This window comes from Gadus morhua, chromosome 16 (assembly GCF_902167405.1).
Source record: "Gadus morhua chromosome 16, gadMor3.0, whole genome shotgun sequence".
NCBI classification, from domain to species: domain Eukaryota; kingdom Metazoa; phylum Chordata; class Actinopteri; order Gadiformes; family Gadidae; genus Gadus; species Gadus morhua.
In genome coordinates this window covers 21475301-21493052 of record NC_044063.1, presented here as the reverse complement: position 1 = coordinate 21493052, position 17752 = coordinate 21475301, and the positions used below count along the sequence as shown (strand labels likewise).

At 43.8% G+C, this 17752-nt stretch overlaps 1 protein-coding gene across 1 annotated transcript in view; it reads right to left on the bottom strand.

Annotated features, from left to right (window-relative positions):
* The window catches only part of dync2h1 (dynein cytoplasmic 2 heavy chain 1), a 123371-nt gene that overhangs the window by 43145 nt on the left and 62474 nt on the right, over positions 1-17752 (bottom strand). Inside the window, 7 exon segments of the mRNA XM_030380788.1 lie at positions 6720-6792; positions 7032-7163; positions 8084-8137; positions 8342-8392; positions 8476-8541; positions 14359-14448; positions 17164-17307. Of these exon segments, the coding sequence (XP_030236648.1) occupies positions 6720-6792; positions 7032-7163; positions 8084-8137; positions 8342-8392; positions 8476-8541; positions 14359-14448; positions 17164-17307 (610 nt within the window).

Here is a 17752-nt window from a genome sequence, read left to right as displayed (position 1 = left end):
CGTGTACAAAGTCAATTGCGCTGGGTGCAAGATAGGGCCAATTGACTTTGATTGGGTACTGACCTTAATAATGGCAGAGATGATTAATGGCAGAGATGATTACTGGCCTAATGGAAGATGTGATGGATCAACTCCAGATTTACCTTTTTGATACGACACATTCCTAACTGTCGTGTTTCTTGTGGTCAATTGTGTTTTTTTTAAGTTAGCTAATGCTAATATTGTCAACAGATGATAATAACAATCTTCTGATGGTGAACATGTTGTCGCAATACAGCACAAGGCTTGGAAACATTTCCCTGTGGTGGAGCGAACCATTATGGTGGAACAACAAGCGCTTTGTCATCAAGAACAATTGAATCCCACCGACTGGGAGAATAGACATTGCCTTTTGAGATGCACGAGCTGCACAGGCCACATCGTCTTCTCTGCAATAATCATAGGGCCATCTCGCCGGGGTCACAGGCAGAGCTAATTGATGAATTATTGGGGGCCGAAGAACGTGTTAAAAGGTCCCGACACACATGAAGGGTGAATTAACCCAGATAATGGCTAAAGATTCTGTAATGAGAAATCATTGCTCCGAAAGCGGCTCAATTACAAGGCCAATACAAGGTTCCCCGGGAGTTGTGCAACCACCAGAATACTTCAAACGAAGTACAACTTGGATGCATAACATAAGCATTGTATGTTTGATGTGTGTGAACACAGTTGGTAAAGAAGTGTAGCATGGTCCATTCTTGGTTAATGTAATTAGGTAAATGCTGCTGAGCTACATTTATTTTAAGGCTTTATTCCTAGGTGAATACTGCTAGGCACGGGGTTCATCCAAGTGGAGGCGCTTTGGTCCACACAATGGAGGTGTAATCATCCGACCACGTCACAAGGGTCCGCGCGGACCCCTATGCAGCTGTCTGCGCGCAGACCAAAATGTGTGGCCGCAGAAACAGTGATACCGTACCTTGACTAAATGTTTGCTTGTTATGAAAACTGTTTGTGAGTCACCCCACCTTTATTCATGGGTGGGAGGCTGTTTCCAGAAGAAGCACACAATGAGATAGGAAATCCATATGTTGTTTCACCGTTAATTATTGTAGCTGATTTCTTCAGGTTGTGTTATCTAACCACCCCATGTGTTTACTAGTGTTATCTAGCACCCGTTTCCTGTTAACCTTTTGTCTGGGGTGAACCGGTCACAAGGAGGCAGTGACACATCAGCTTGACGAGAACGCAGTTGTCCTTTGGTTAAACCTTCCCCTCCTTTGATGTAAGGACAATAGCCTTCTGGGGAGGAGGTGAAACGGTATTAAAGGGCTCTTTTAAACTGTGTTTGGGGCTCCCTCTGCTAGAGAGGAGACTGGTGTGCATTAAATAGGTAACTTACTTCAACTATCGTGTGCTTTTTTGCATGTTTCTAACATGCACTATGTTTCTAACATAAAACCGAAAAATGTTCACACGGTCACACTAACTACACAAACATGAAATATGAAAGCAAGTTCACATTGTCACCTAAATTTGACAACTTGTGATTGAACAACATCAATAACTAACCCAAACACTAACCCTCACACTTTACAAGTTACAACCAAAAATAAACTCTTACCTTTATTGGGAACATACTGATACTAATACTATACCATCATATATACTACTATGTATATTCCTAATACTGTATCATATGAATACTTATTCTACTATTTATCAAACAATGCCTCCTTATCTTTGCTAATAGGTAACAATTGGTGATATGAGCCGTTTGTCTGTGGCTACAGTTATCTCCAATGAAACTAGTTAATGAAAGGAGAGTGTTCTCAGCTCTCCCTAATTTCATGCCTTCAACGAAACTTAGAGCTGGGTGTAACTGTAGCAAACTCTTTGCCTGAATGTTGTAGATACTCACCTGTTAAGCATTGTAATGATGTCTCAGAGGAATATCAAGCTCGGATGACTTTGTTATGTACATGCTAATCTAGCGAACAGTATCAGTTTGTCGTTATGTTGATAAATTAGCCCGGTTCCGTCTGACTACTTTTGCACGTCTTTTTGATGCATGCTATTTGCAAACTTCTATGAAGTTAATTAGGACAATTATTTATCAGAATCGTTTCCGTGAAAGGAAGTCTTGTGATTAGTTCAAACTACTAATTTGGGTCAATTAAATAAATAAATAGAAAAGCAGAACATAGAACTTAAAACATTTCACTTGAAATAAAAACATGTATACTTAACAGCAATGTAAATGCTAATGTTGATACACTTTAACATTGGGTTGAAACAAGTCTTTCTGTATACCTTGCAATTGTTTCATACAGACTGGGATGGGAGCAGGCCACTAAATTATCATGACATCATGCCAATCAAACTACTAATGATTGACTCTACTGTGAGCGGATTTCAGTGAAGGACTCCTCTGTGATATTGGGTTATTGTTAGTCATCTACCCTATTGCCCATAAATCAGACCTAATATCACTGCTCATGTTTTAAAAAAAATGGCTTCAGTTGGTATATTTTGAAGACTTTCGGTAGCAAAAGAGAGGGAGGGGTGGCGAGAGGGAGAGGGGGAGAGCGAGAGAGCTTGTGCAATACAACAAAAGCAAAAGAGCAATAATAATAATAATATATATATATATATAAAAAATAAATCCTTCACAGTGTTGATTTCATTAATCAAACTAATGAGACAAAAAAAAAGATGGCATGGGGTAAGGCAGAAGAAAAAAACCATGACATCATTCTCCAGAAGCAAGAACCGTGTGCACAAATTGTTTATAATTTGTGTCTTTCTGTCTGTACAGATGAATCTGATGAAAATAAATGAACAAACACGCGCTACACTATACTGCTACTATCCAATACCACTAGTGTTATAATTTGATCTACTTACAAATCAAGAAAATCAATATCTAATTTGCATTAAACATAATTGTGTTTCATTCCTGCTCTGTTGCCTAGGGTGATGCTAGTTCATCCCAATGTAGAGGGAGATAGACTCCTATAATCTTTGAATTTCTTGCTGAACTTAAGAAGGCACAATGATCAGTAAATGTTATAAGTGAACGGAATGCAATTACAAATAAGATGTTAAGATCAAGTCAGCACTCTAAGAGATTCAGAATTTCAGTTGCACATTTTTTGTACAACTCACATTTATGTGTTATTCAATATGCACATATTGTGTGTGTGCGTGTGTGTGGGTGTGAATGCTTGAGTGTATGGAGTGATGTGTTTTCATGTGACGCCTGATGTGCGTCGGCTTCGAGTTAGACAGGGCTGGGAGTGGCAGAGCAACTCTCAGTACTTCTGAGGAACGTCTGGCCTTCAGCTATTGTTCATACGGCCATGAATATTCATACAGTGGGAACACTGACATCCAAGGTTGACAGACACAGCACAGTGCTTTGAAGAGCACACATGCTGGAGTGTGATTTGTGTGAGCGTGAGTGTGTTTGTTGCAGTCCTGTGTATGAGTTATAACATTGACAATGAGCTATAACAATAACAAAGCACGGCGAGGCAACATTAAAAGCGACACACATGTTAGAGACTAATAGTTTATACATCTTATGATAAAAGAGTATATTTTAGATAATTATAACGTGCATTTAAACAACCTCACTGCACAGAGAATTACCATTCAGAACCTCGGTCAAATGTTTTAATTCAAATGTTGTCAGTCAAATAGTCATCATTGGTTCATTGTAAAAATGGAGAATAGCTGTCGTTGCAGTGTGTATTCAGTGTGTACTACTTGTGACACACACACACACACACACACACACACACACACACACACACACACACACACACACACACACACACACACACACACACACACACACACACACACACACACACACACACACACACACACACGAAAAATGAAAAAAATTGAGTCCTTTCTCTTACAGCCAACCACATTTCTTGAATAGGAAGCAAGTACAAATTGGGAGAATTCTCAGCAACTTGTCAGCCTGGCTGTCAGTGTCAACACAACGGTTGATCAGTGGTGTGTAGGGTAAATAAGAAGTCTATTCCTCTGAATTATAGTTTAAAGTAAAACATAAAGCCTTCACCACTTACACTTCCATGTGTAAATGGCACCAACGATACGCACACACACATTTGAATGTGGTTTATGGGGAACTAGGCTACCAAAGTGAAGTTGTTGGTAGTAGGTAGTTCTATTTACATCAGCAATGTATTTTCCTGCATTTATGGCCTGTGCCATTCAATCAAAGCACACACAATGCCCATTTGCCTGCCATAATGTTTGATTGGTGTAGAAATTTCACATATGCCCACATTTAGCAAAACAATCTCCTTGGTTGAGGCCATGAGACCTCAGAGTCCCTGCATGGTAGGCCCCATGAGACACCCACTTTTAAGTTATGGGCGAGCATGACCGATGATGTAGAGAGAAGAGAAAGTCATAGACAGGGAGAAAGTGGACGTGCTGGAGACAGGAAGGACACAGACAAGCAGACAAACTCTGGAGGACAAACTATAAGCATCCGCTGTGCTTCCTGCTTTTCCTCAGAAAATACTGATTAAGACAGTAGGTAGAATAATCGGTCAAATCCGATACTTTGGAACAGTACATTGACAAATATTGCCAAAGAAAACCATTATCTGCAAAGAAAGATAATAAACCACAGTTGTTTTCCTGTGGGATACGCCCCTAATTTGGCCAACAAAAATGTGGGAGGCAAGAAGAGGATGATCAGAAAAATGTTATCATACCACACACACCACCTTTACACATACTTCTGTGGCTGAAGGAGAGGAATAAATCAGAGCTTTGCCAGAGGAAAACAGAAGTTTACGAATATGTGTGCGACTTTGTGAAAACGAATAAATTAGTTATTTGTCAATTTTAGCAGGCACTATTATCCAATGTACGTGCATATATAAAAATAATATTAACAATAAAACATAATTAACATTAATACTATGATCACTGGCTGCAAAAAGAGAGAGAGAGAGACTTTGATCTGACTGGACTAGAGACTGGATTTATGAATAGCTGCAAACGTGTAGGTGTAAAACAGTCTGTGTTTGTGTAACATGCCAGAGAAAGACACATTTGGATGTAATATATAAGCACCATAGAGGGAATAGCAAAGCCAAATTCATTAAGCTGTTCCACAATTAACGTAATTGATCAAAGAAAACATATTTTTCTATTCAAGAACTAACAACTTAAATGCCAAGACACCACTGCGTCTTAGTATTTAAATATTTTTATTTATTATTTAGTAATAGTTATGTCACATTTTAAACATTGCTTAAAATGTTTCCTAACCTGAAAGCTCAATTGTTTGGAAAACAACTTGAAGCATTAAACTAAATACGCTATCTAATATGCAACACACACTCACACCTCTCTCAAGCACACGCACACACACACACACACACAAGATAGCAACTTATTAGTTTTACCTGACACCAATTAGTGGATTTTCAGAGTGTTTTGTCACAAGCCAACATGCCATTAGAAGGATTATCTGGTCTGAATGGATGGGCTCATTAGTGTGTGTGTGTGTGTGTGTGTGTGTGTGTGTGTGTGTGTGTGTGTGTGTGTGTGTGTGTGTGTGTGTGTGTGTGTGTGCGTCTTTGTGTGTGCCTGTCAAATGTGTAAAAAAAGGAAACAAAATGACAGAAACAACGCCTCAGTGTTTATGTACAAAAGATGGCTGTGTATGCAAAGATAACTTTGTGATACAGAATGTGTATGCGTGTGTATGGCTGTGGTATTCACAGTAGACAGCCTGAGGCAGATACAAGGCATGGAAGGACTTCTATGAAAGAATATTAGGAACGACAATAGGATCGTTTTTGCGTATATACTATACCTTGTTTTGTTTTTACACTCTGCTAAAAACATGGGCGAAAGGTCACCCTAGCAGTGGTTTACCTTATGAAATAAATGCATTCATCCAAGGTTCATCCAAAATGAGTAAAATAAGAGACAATTAATATTCGGTGTAATGTGAATATATTTTAATTAGTTTCAAGTTTCTCAACTACACCTATATTATTTTTTGCAATTTTATGCTTATTATAGACTGAGAGAGATGAAGGTTAGGGAGATAGAGGGGAGGACATGTAGCAAATGAGCAGGGGCAGGAATCAAACCCGGGTCACCTCGTTATAGAGCCTATATGGTACACGCTTAAGTGATTTTTTAAAACCTTTTAAACCTTAACTGTTGAAAAAACGCTACCAGGAAAGGGGGTCGCAAAACAACAAAGTAAACGCAAGGAGGGAGTGACTTTTATCACTAGGAGTGGTAAAGGGAGAGACAAATAGAGAGAAAGGTTTAAAGCACATTGACGGAGAGTCACTCTGCTCCCACACCATGGGGTTAATCAACAGATCATGGCGCCCGCTTTCCCTCTCCCCTTTAACCCACCGGGCTGATGAAGAGAAATCACCACACTCATCCGTCTCCAGCACGTGCACAGTGTTTGTCAAGCTGTGTGTGTGTGCGCGCGCGTGCGAGCATGCGTGCGTGTGTGTGTGTAAGGAGTGTATATTAATCCTTGCAGTGAGACTCCGTTCAGGAATCAGCTCACTGCATTCAAACACTGACCCTGGCCGTTTCACTGTGTGTCTGTGCACTTGGGGACTTCATAAACACGTATATCTACATAAATGCTGTTTGGGGGAGACGATAGATCAGATGTATTAAGGAGCAGAGGGGAGGATGCCTACCCAGGGCTTGTGAGGCGAAAGAAGCCATGGAACTCTGCAGTCTGTCTGGTCTGATGGCCTGGACCAGCAACACCTGGAGAGGATCCATTATAATTATTCAGACTGGAGCCACCATCTCATCAGTCAAACTGAATGTGAAACGTCTATGAACTTGATGATACAGTGCTGAGAAATGGTAGTCCAAGGACACAACCGAGTTTATCAGAACAAATAATGTGTCACAGAGTACATCCATTTAGGTGTCAACATTCACATCAATAATTAAAACCACCGCAGGGCTAACACCTGCCGGGGGGCTGATTAACAGCTGACCTGCTGGAAGGGAGTAATCTTCCTGGCGACTGGGGGCGGGACTTCCTGTTCACAGTGGGAGCTGCGGGAGAAGGGGAGCCAGAACTCTCCGTCACTCAGACTCAGGGACTGGTAGAGGGATGAGAAGGTAGCCTGGGAGGGGGGGGGGGGGGAGAGTGAGGCACCGGACCGAGGAGAAGAGGGAAAGTAAGGAACGTGATTGGTTGAAAAGGTGTGACTTCACAACCTGTTGGACACTGTCAAGGTCCCCACCGTAGAACGTGAAATGAACCACATCGTGGGCCTTTTTTTTTGACTTGATAGTGTAGGCGAATGTGTGATGTTCACAATTTTGCTTAACTATCCCCTACACTATTCTAACATCGTAATATACATCCAGAAGTGGTAAATATCTTATAGTGGTAAAAATACTGTGTTTATTCATTAATACAACATATTTACAAAGGAATAAAGATGGGGAAAACAGGGCATTGATGGGGGAACATTTCAAGCATTTCTTACAGACCGCTGATGTTGAATAGCGTCAATTAAATCAGTTCCATTACCAGTGGGGCCCGTGGTAATATAGCCACTACATGCCATTGTTTGTCCTTTGCGTATGAGATGATAATAAATATCTACAACTCAATTTATTCTGAAACGCATTGGATTTCAGTCAACGTTTTTTGATTTTGCACAAAAGGCCATTCCTAATGATGACAATGCAAATGGTCGATCCATGATAGATGTTTCCTCCAGGCCGGATGAAAGAACATTATGGGTCAGAAGAAAACCTAATATATTTTCTAATTGTGTCTGTTGCTTCTACCCTCATGTATAAACATTGCATTCATTAGCTAGAGCATGAACATTAAATGGGTCAATGAACTGTTAGGATTCTGTGGGTATTCAGAATGCAGACTAGATTATTTTTCTTATCACTTTTATTTTATTCAAACTAGGTCCCAGACTGAGAACGAACTGGTTCACACTGGTGGATGAAAGGTGATTTTGACCATTCGATGCATACAAGTTTAATTTCTGTGTGATTGAGTGAGCGAGCAAGTAAGTACCTTGAAAATGGACAGAGCTCCATGTCTCTCCTGGTCGATCCACGAGGGAAACTCCTGCATACAGAACGAAGAGTAAGTCAATGAGTCTCAACAACCAATCATAGTTGTGGTGCTAAAAGTCCCACAACATACAAATGGCAAAATAAACACACACACACACACACACACACACACACACACACACACACACACACACACACACACACACACACACACACACACACACACACACACACACACACACACACACACACACACCTCTCTCTTGAACACTTCTCCAACTATGAATCCGGTTAGGACGTCCCATTCCTGCAAGAGAACAGTTCAATGTTAAAAAAGAGATCAAATTTTATGGCCCAGTCGTTAAAATGTCAGTGTGCCACGGTACTCACATTCTCTTGGAACAGCTCTGGGTGCATGCCCTTGACAAAATGCATGGCAAACATCAACTGGTCAGACTGAAAGAGGCAGAGAGACAGAGACAGAGAGAAAGACAGAGACAAACACAGAGAGAGAGACAAAGACAGAGAGACAGAGGCAGAGAGACAGAGACAAACAGAGAGAGAGAGACAGAGAGACAGACACAGAGAGAAAGAGAGGCAGAGAAAAAGAGAAAATACAAATTGGTATGAATATAATGTTGCAGACATTAACCAATGAGGGTGAGGGAATAAAGCGATATCTCGGCCTGGTTTTACATCTCTTCTTCCGACAGTGATGTTTCCAGGTGTGGCATTAAACGGTTTCCTACAGCTTCCGGATGCGCCTGATCCAGCTCTAGATTATTAAGCACAGATCATGGAATGCTTGGAACCCCTCGGCACCGGGGGAACAGCATGGGAACCCACCGGCCTCCTGCAGCCAACGGTAGCGGGCTACAATAAGAAAGAGTCCTATAATTGTACCCTCAAACCCCCCCCCCCCCCCCCCGCCGCCAAACCACCTCCCCCTGCACACCAATCCAATCTCACTGGGGGAGGGGTGGCAGGGGAGATAAGGCAGAAGAAGCCAATCAACTCGCTTATCTCTCTGCCACCTACAGAGCCAGCGAGAGAAAGCAAGACTAATGACTCAGAAGGGAGAAGAAGAAGAATACAGGGGGGGGGGGGGGGGGTAAAGAAATGCAGTGACGAAGGCTTTGTTGAAATGACTGGGGAGGAAGTGGAAGACAGGAGACAAACTGGACTCTTGCACAGTATTCTGTAACCGTTCCTCTCGATGACTACAGTGCCTGGGTCCATTCACGTAGAGTGGAACAACAATGAAGCAGAGCAGAAATGCACATACCCTCAAACACGCACGCACGCACGCACACACACACACACACACACACACAAACACGGGCACACACACACACACACACATGCGCGCACACACACACACGCACGCACACAAACACGTATTCATAAACCCACGGATAAACCCTGAATGGCAGATAGATGCCAGGTAGCGTTGAATAAATCAATTTATTCTGGCCGCTTTAGAGCCACCTGAGCGGCCTTGTTTATCCGTTCATCTTCCTGAATGCATCAACACAGCAGCCATCTCATGCACTGCTCAATGCACCTGCAAAATGCACAAGCACACACCGAAAAATACAAGGAAACCACAAACCACACAGACAAATACGGACAATGTAAGAAGGTCGTTGAACTGTTTGTCACACTGCATGCTGAGGCAAGGCCTGGTCGCCCCCATCTGTCTGTCTGTCTGTCTGTCTGTCTGTCTGTCTGTCTGTCTGTCTGCAGGCCGATGTATCGAGTTCCACACATGCGGAACTCTGCAGGGGGTCCTGACGTGCCGCTCTCACACACACACACACACACGCACACGCACGCGCACAGCTAAACGTCAGGAATGCATGGCCCTGAGGTGCTCTTGATGTGTGATAGAGGACCCTGACAGACAGCAGTCATTGCCGACCCCCTGGTCTGACATGACTGAACAAATACCGGCAGAAAAATATCTAGCCCTTACTTGAAGTGATGAAAGGGTACAACAGGGTCAGGACCAAAACATTTAAGCCTGCTGGGGGGTTATTCACACTAATGAATCAATAAAATGGTTCATAAGGAATAAGTCAGGGCTGGTAACCGCCCCGACCATAAATCGAGTTATAGGACATTGGATTTATTTGTTCGTACATTCAATGTTCCTGTAGCCAAGTGACATATTCAAACTCTTTTTCTGAGCCATAAACGAGAGAGAGAGAGAGAGAGAGACAGAGAGAGAGAGTCCAAAGTGACAAGTGAACAAGATAGATGGCACTGAGGTCTGTAATTAGGGTCAAAGTTCAGGGGAAAGAAGAGAGGAGAGGGATGAGGCTTGCTTGAATGATGGGGGGTGCATGTGTGTCTGGGTGCGTGCGTGTATGTTTATGTGCGTGGAAGGGAAGGGATTTTACCAGAATGGAGGGTGCGGTTACCAAGGGGACTGCAAACAGTGTGACCCCGAGTGATGTGATGACAAAATTCATGTGTGTCATTTTACAAATTGAAAATCAATGTCCCAAGTCATCGTAACTTTTTTTTCCACCCCAAAGTTGGTTTCACTACCCAAGTGAAATCCAAACTTTTTCCTAAGATATCTGAAATGGAAGTTTCACTCAGAATTCCTATAGACCAAGTAACTGAGGGAACTTTTTTGTCTCTTCATGACTGCCTTGAATCTGTACTGCTCTTCTCGCCATGTATTATTCTATCCTTCCTCTCTATTCATACATTATTGCTGCTGTTTCATAAAGTGTGGTTGACAATGAGGACTTGCTAACAGGGGAATAGCTGTTCTGCTCTTCTATTACATTGACTATAAAATCTATAATATCTACATCCTACCGTCAGCCTGCTGCCATGTGAGACCATCCAGATATTCAAGATTGCTTTTGAACTGACAATCATACCCCTTATTCTACCAAAACCAGCACGGATATGCAGGTACTTTAAACGTGGGAAAACCCATCGACTCCTCTCCCAGTGCTGCCAGTAGATGAGCATGTCCAGGTTTTTCTCTGCTGTGTAACGTTCACGGTCATGAACACGCTGGAGACAGGGTTCGTAAACAATAGAAAGCAGCACGGAGGCCAGTGAAAATATTTAAAAAAAAGGATAACTTTTGTATGTCTGTTACTTATTCATTTCTTTCTTTCAAACCCAGTCCAGAGAACAAAACCACTGTTGCATTTCGTTTGTTTCTTTCTACACATCAACGCTCAGAACTTCAGCACCCAGCGCAGCCTCGCACTAAAGGGGCCAAGCGTCCTGTTTCTATCAATGCTGATCGGAGCTGGAGCGGGTAAATACCCATAACTGCAGAGTTATTTGTCAGAAGGCAAAAGCCAGATGTCGCTTTCTTTACTACTGCCAAATCCGATCGCAAGTAAGGCGAAAAACATTGTATCCACTGAGAAAAGCCTTTGGTGTAAAAGAAGAAGCAAATCGGCCTACTTCAGATAAATTGACGGTTTCCCCGTCGATTGCTACACTGTCCTCGGGGAACATCACCATTATTTTAGAATTTATGCAGACTATGGCGTTCCTTGCTTCATCATGAACTAAAACTCTCTACCCGGAGTACTGATTGGTCCTGTAATTGTATGATGTTTGGACGAGGCTTTCAACAGGCTTGAGGCTGGACCCATCTGCAGAGAGAACTCATAGCTATGAAAATATAGATACCGGACAATCCTTAAACACAGATCCTAAAAGCTCAGAGGCAGCTTGTACTGAGGCAACTTGACTCGAGGTTGTGATGCAGTGGTATCCCTCTGCACTCATCCCATCGCCCTCTCGTTCTCCCCCCTCAACGCCAACCGTTCCGTGACTGACAACTCGAGACGCTGGGATAAATGCCTGTGGACGAGAGCGTTCTCAGCTCCTGTGCACTCAACCTGCATTCTTCATTCTCCTTTCACTGTTCAATGTCTGCAACAACCAAAAAAAAAACAGCCGGCGCTGACTGCTCAGCTGTGAGACGATTCTACCTGCGGGCCACATTGACTATCTGATTCTCATTCTCTGCGCGTGTGTGTGAGTGTGCGCGCGTGCATGTTAGTGTGCAGGCGCGTGTGTGGCTGCTGTATCTCTGACGCGATAAACTGCACTTTGCCAGGAGCGGGGGTAGTCAGACAGCTTCAATAAAGTCCCCCTTGGGATTAAGTATTCACAAGTCTAACTGAAAGTCAAGCAAAGGCTTCCCTTCCTTTGCCAGCACTTGGAAGACGATAAGAGATTAGGGCAGAAAGGAAGAAACATGAGTGAACCGAGAGAACGTGTGAGTGAAGAAGAGAGAGGAGAGAGTAAACACAGGGAGGGATGCCAAAGGAAAGAGGATCAAGCCGGCATCATGTTTACACACTGTCTCTCTGCTCTGACCTGCCATCTCTGACAACCTTCTCTTTAATTAAGACGCAAGCATACTGCTTCCCTTTGCACTATAATTAGATTGACCCAACGATAGAATACATAGCAAAGTTGCTACATCAGGACAAGGGCTTCTGGTTAGGGTACCTTAAAGAGCATCTTTTATTTTGTCACATTGGAGGTATTAACACAACCGCCCTGTCGCAAAGCAAATGTCTTTGTATCAAGACCTTTAGCAGCTAGTGAAGAGGAGTTTCCCTCTGTGTGCCTTCTGCATGTCACCCCGAGCTAGGTGACGTTTTGGATGGCATGCAGAAGGCCCCCCTGTTTCCCCTCTACAGACTTCCTAGGTCTCTCAGCAGTTTACACCGAAATGGCTGAGATGACAGGGAATGTAGTTCAATGGACAGGACAGAGAGAAAAGGAGAGGAACAAACGATTAACGCCACACGCTTACAGCTTTTCAAGGTAAGAGCGTGCATGCCTGTGTATGGGTACGGGTGTTCAGGCATGGACACGTGGTCACAGTGACAGCTCGACGGCCCCAGAGACCACAGCCGCCTGCAACACCTGGAACATGTCATGGCAAATCACATCACCGGGACATGAACCAGTGAACGCACGCTATAGTGACAGAGACTTCCTCTCTCTCACACAGACACACACACACATACAAACAAAAAACATGGCTGGTCAAACACCCTATGTAACCCTCTCTCACCAGCTATCTTTCTCATTCTACAGTGCCTTTCTCCCCCTTCATTAAGTCTAATTCGGTTTCGTCCTCAGTCCATCCCTCACCACTTTATTTATTTGTCTTCCCCATCTCTCAATGATTGTATAGATTGGCATCTCTCTCTCTCTCTCTCTCTCTCTCTCTCTCTCTCTCTCTCTCTCTCTCTCTCTCTCTCTCTCTCTCTCTCTCTCTCTCTCTCTCTCTCTCTCTCTCTCTCTCTCTCTCTCTCTCTCTCTGCTGCTAGTCCTACAGCCCTCATCCTGCAAAGCGCTATCTCTCTCTCTCTTCAACAGGGGTGTTGACAGGAAGGCTGATAATGTAGTCCAATGTTTCCAACATGCAAATACCAGGGCCAGCTACCAGCTGAATGTGTGTGTGTGTGGTTGCGTGTGTGGTTGCGTGTGTTTCTTTGAATCTTGGCTCAATAAGCCTAGAGGACACACATTATCAGTGGTAGCAGCTACCATTACTTTGTCTAAACCTCCTTGGGCATTATCATATGACCCTATAAAACCTGCACACCAACACACATTCTCACATGCACGCAGAGATGCGCGCATGGCATGCAAGCACACACAAACACACCAGGCATACAGACAAAACACACAGAAATCTCATTTACTGCCTCATCAATGCAAGGTCTTGCTGTGATAGTCAATATTTGGCATTCCATTACAACGTGGTGCACTGGGACAAATGCAAGGGTTTTCATGTTTGCATACTTCTGTAAAAATAGGGTTGGGAGTCATTACTGCATGTTCCATTTGAATACATATCCGTTATAAAATGTCAGAAAATAACAGATAGCTTTCCTTTTCCAAAAGCAAAAGGTTGTTGTTATGGTGAGGCTGGGTGAAAGATATAGATAATGCAGAATGATGTGATGAATATGATTATTTTGAAACCGTTGTTTCAGGGATACACTACCTATAATTGTGTGGTAGTGATGAATAACATACAATCCAGGGACATCAATGTCAGTAGCCAGCCTATCTTCAGGTGTGGCAAAGGTGCCAGCATGTTCATGTATCTTACTGCTACCATCGACCAGATATCTATTAGATCTAATAATTAAACTTGATTCACCATTTTTTAGATTACAATACAACTTTGAGGGACAAGAGCATCAATGCGTGCTTGTTTGTTGGTGTGTGTGTGCGTGTTTCAGAGTGTGTGCTTACCTTAAATAGAGAGCGGCAGACATACTCGTACACCATACGCTTCAAGCTGGCTTCCAGGGCAGCGATCCTGGCATCAGTGCTTTGTGCTTCCTAACACACACACACACACAAAAAAGAAAGGTTTGTGTCAAGAGTACCAGGTGAGGCAGTGTCAGAGCAAGGGATGAGGTGTCTTCAAAGATGACCCGTCAAGGTGCTTGAGGGGCAAAGCTGAGCATCAAAACTCCCCGCTCACTTGGAGATGACTGAGGACCAGTATGGGATGGTGAGCTGGTAGCACAGGGAAGCCTGCTTCTCTAATTATGTTGTCTTTCATGACCGAATGTGTCCACATTACTTTGAAAGACAGTGTTCTTCTAATCTCCATAGACAGAGAGGAGAAGCCTGAGGGTGTGAATAGGGGATAGCTCTGCCAACGCGGGGACATGCGATACATATGAGCACGTGAAATGGTACCGTACATGTCATGTCGTTGGTACCGTCACACGCACGCATAAATCTTAAAATAATTCTTAGAGAACAACAGCGAATTGCTGTTAGTGAGCGTGTGTGCTTGTTCATATGTGTGTAAGAGAGAGAGAGAGAGAGAGAGAGAGAGAGAGAGAGAGAGAGAGAGAGAGAGAGAGAGAGAGAGAGAGAGAAAGAGAAAGAGAGAGAGAGAGAGAGAGAGAGAGAGAGAGAGAGAGAGAGAGAGAGAGAGAGAGAGAGAGAGACAGAGACAGAGACAGAGACAGAGAGAGAGATTAAAAAACAAAAGAGGTGAAAAGCATGATAAACAAAGGGGATGGAAAGAGATTGTTCCAAAAGAATGAAGTGGAACGAAAGGATACTACAATTTTAAACATAGAAAATAAAGTGACAGAACCAAAAGGAGACAGAGAGCGAGAGAGTGAGAGGGCGAGAGAAAATCAGAAACAAACTAGGGGGGGGGGGGGGGGGAAAGGCCACAGAAAGAAATTCCACAAGGACTTTGCCACACAGACACACACCCACACACACCACGCCCGGCCCCTATTCCCAGTTCAGTGGCTGTCCTTCTGTTTCCCCTGCCTGGCTCTCTGTTGCCTTCAGGCTGCCTCGAGCCCTGAGGGAATGTTTTCAAGCTGCTCCCCAACTCTAGATGTCCTCCTGAACAACTGTGGTGTGTGTGTGTGGGTGCATTTGTATGGGTTTTTCTTTATATGCATGCACATGTATTTGTTTGCATGTGTGTGTCCGTGCGTGCGTGTGTATCTGTCATGGCATTATAGACCTGGGATTGTGTCTGTGTGTGTTCTTGAATGTGTGCATGTGTCTATCTGTGTGCGGTTGCGATTTGTATTATTTACTGTTTGTGTGTATGCGTGTGTGTTTCTGTGTGTCAGACCCAACAGATAAAAGAGTGCATGTCTGTTTAGGGGCATACGGCTAACGTTATTTCTAAAGCTCAAAGACCATCTGTAAACCATGGCAAAGACCCCTGGCTGTTCGAAACTGCACAGCGACAATATGTTCAAGTATATAAAGCCCAATTTATGAGTCATCACGACACAATGACAGTAACATGCAGCATCCATCGCATGAACCCTCAGTACTGACACACACACACACACACAGGCTGAAAACAGATGCGTGTGCATGTATGTTTTTACATTTGGGCAAAATGTGTGCACACGCATACACCCCACCAAACAAAGATTAACAGCGTTGACCAGCTGCTGCCTGGCTACACTCTTGGATGGCACCCTTGGCTCAAACATCTCACACAGGATCTGAGGAATTAGAGCGCACACACTCGCTATCAAATAGAGTGTGTGTGTGTGTGTGTGTGTGTGTGTGTGTGTGTGTGTGTGTGTGTGTGTGTGTGTGTGTGTGTGTGTGTGTGTGTGTGTGTGTGTGTGTGAAAATCGTAAAATAGTTGTAGGCTGATGCACATTCATTGGGATGTGGGTTCCTAAATGGGCTTAACGTTAGCCACTGAGTCTCTGTGAATAAACATCACACATGTGCATGGTGGTTGAGAGGATCCCCGACTGCCTGCGCGGGCTTGCCTGGATGTGTGTGTTTGTGTGCGCGTTCCGATGCAAAGGAAGCATGAACATGGGGCAAGTGTGGTGCGTTATGTTTGGCCCTGAGATGGAGGGCTGCGGTGTAACAGCAGAGAGCTCATGCAGCCGCCCATCTCCAGCAATGAAAGCCCATCGATGTAAATTACTCATTAAAATCTACCAGCCGACCAACCTCGCCAGCCAGCCAGGCCCTCGAAATAAAATCAGCAACACACCAAGCTAAACGCCCGAGCGCAGCGGGTCTGAGCTTAACCTCAGCAAATAATAATACGCGTTTAAAGGAATCTACATTTTAAAATAATCTGTACAGATGGGCAGTGTCAGGCGTGACAGGACTGCCGCTGACATGTTCATTTGTTTGATTTAGGAGAACAGTAGGGGTTTTGTTCCGTGGAACTATCTTGGTCCGTGTCAGTGGAACTGCAAAGTTACAAAAGCATATAGTGGTGAAATATGGCCCAGTGTGACAATGATGTGGAATGAGGCAAAGTGAGCAGGGATCCATGCTGGGGAACGGGGGGTCGTGTGTGTGTGGGCGTAGCGTCAAGTCGTGTTACGCTTTATGTCTCAAGTGGAGACGCTCTCAGGGCCAATTGAAAACGTGCACACTTTACGCGCTGAGAAAAGTGTATTACTGGGAGGTTTTCTGTGTGTGAGTGACAGAGTGTTTGCGTATAATATTAAAATATTTGAAAAAAAAAATCAAACACTGGGATGGCCCAGTGGCCCAGTTGAGGGACGCCTTTCATCCAAACACCTTCTTGTCCTGCAGGGCCTTCTGGAAGAGACGCAGGAATGAGGCCAGGCTGAAGCGGTACATGTTGTTGATTTTCGACAGGTCTGTGATGACGAAATACATCTTGCTGGCACTCTCAGCAAGAGGCAGGTAGGCATCCCGCTCCTGTGAGGAAGATCCAAGAGGTACAGTTAATTGTGGTTGTGTAGTTGTGTGCATGTATGTGTGTGTGTGTGTGTGTGTGTGTGTGTGTGTGTGTGTGTGTGTGTGTGTGTGTGTGTGTGTGTGTGTGTGTGTGTGTGTGTGTGTGTGTGTGCGTGGGGCTTGGAGGGGGGGGGGGGGGGGGGGGGGGGGGGGGCAAAGAGGAGACGAAGATAGATTTCTGAGCCAAATTCGTAGAGTGGAATGATGGATGTGGAAGAAAAGTGATCAAGAAAAAAAAGAAGAAGGCAGGAGCTTAAGTACAGCGGAAGGACCGAGACAGAAGTGAGAGCAGCGCATGTAAAGGTTGAGTGGTAATCTGGGGAGAATGAGGTGTGGGAATAGAGGGGTGTCATTTGGAAGAATACAGTGTAAAAGAAAAGTCTGAGAGAGAGCTATAAAAAGGAAC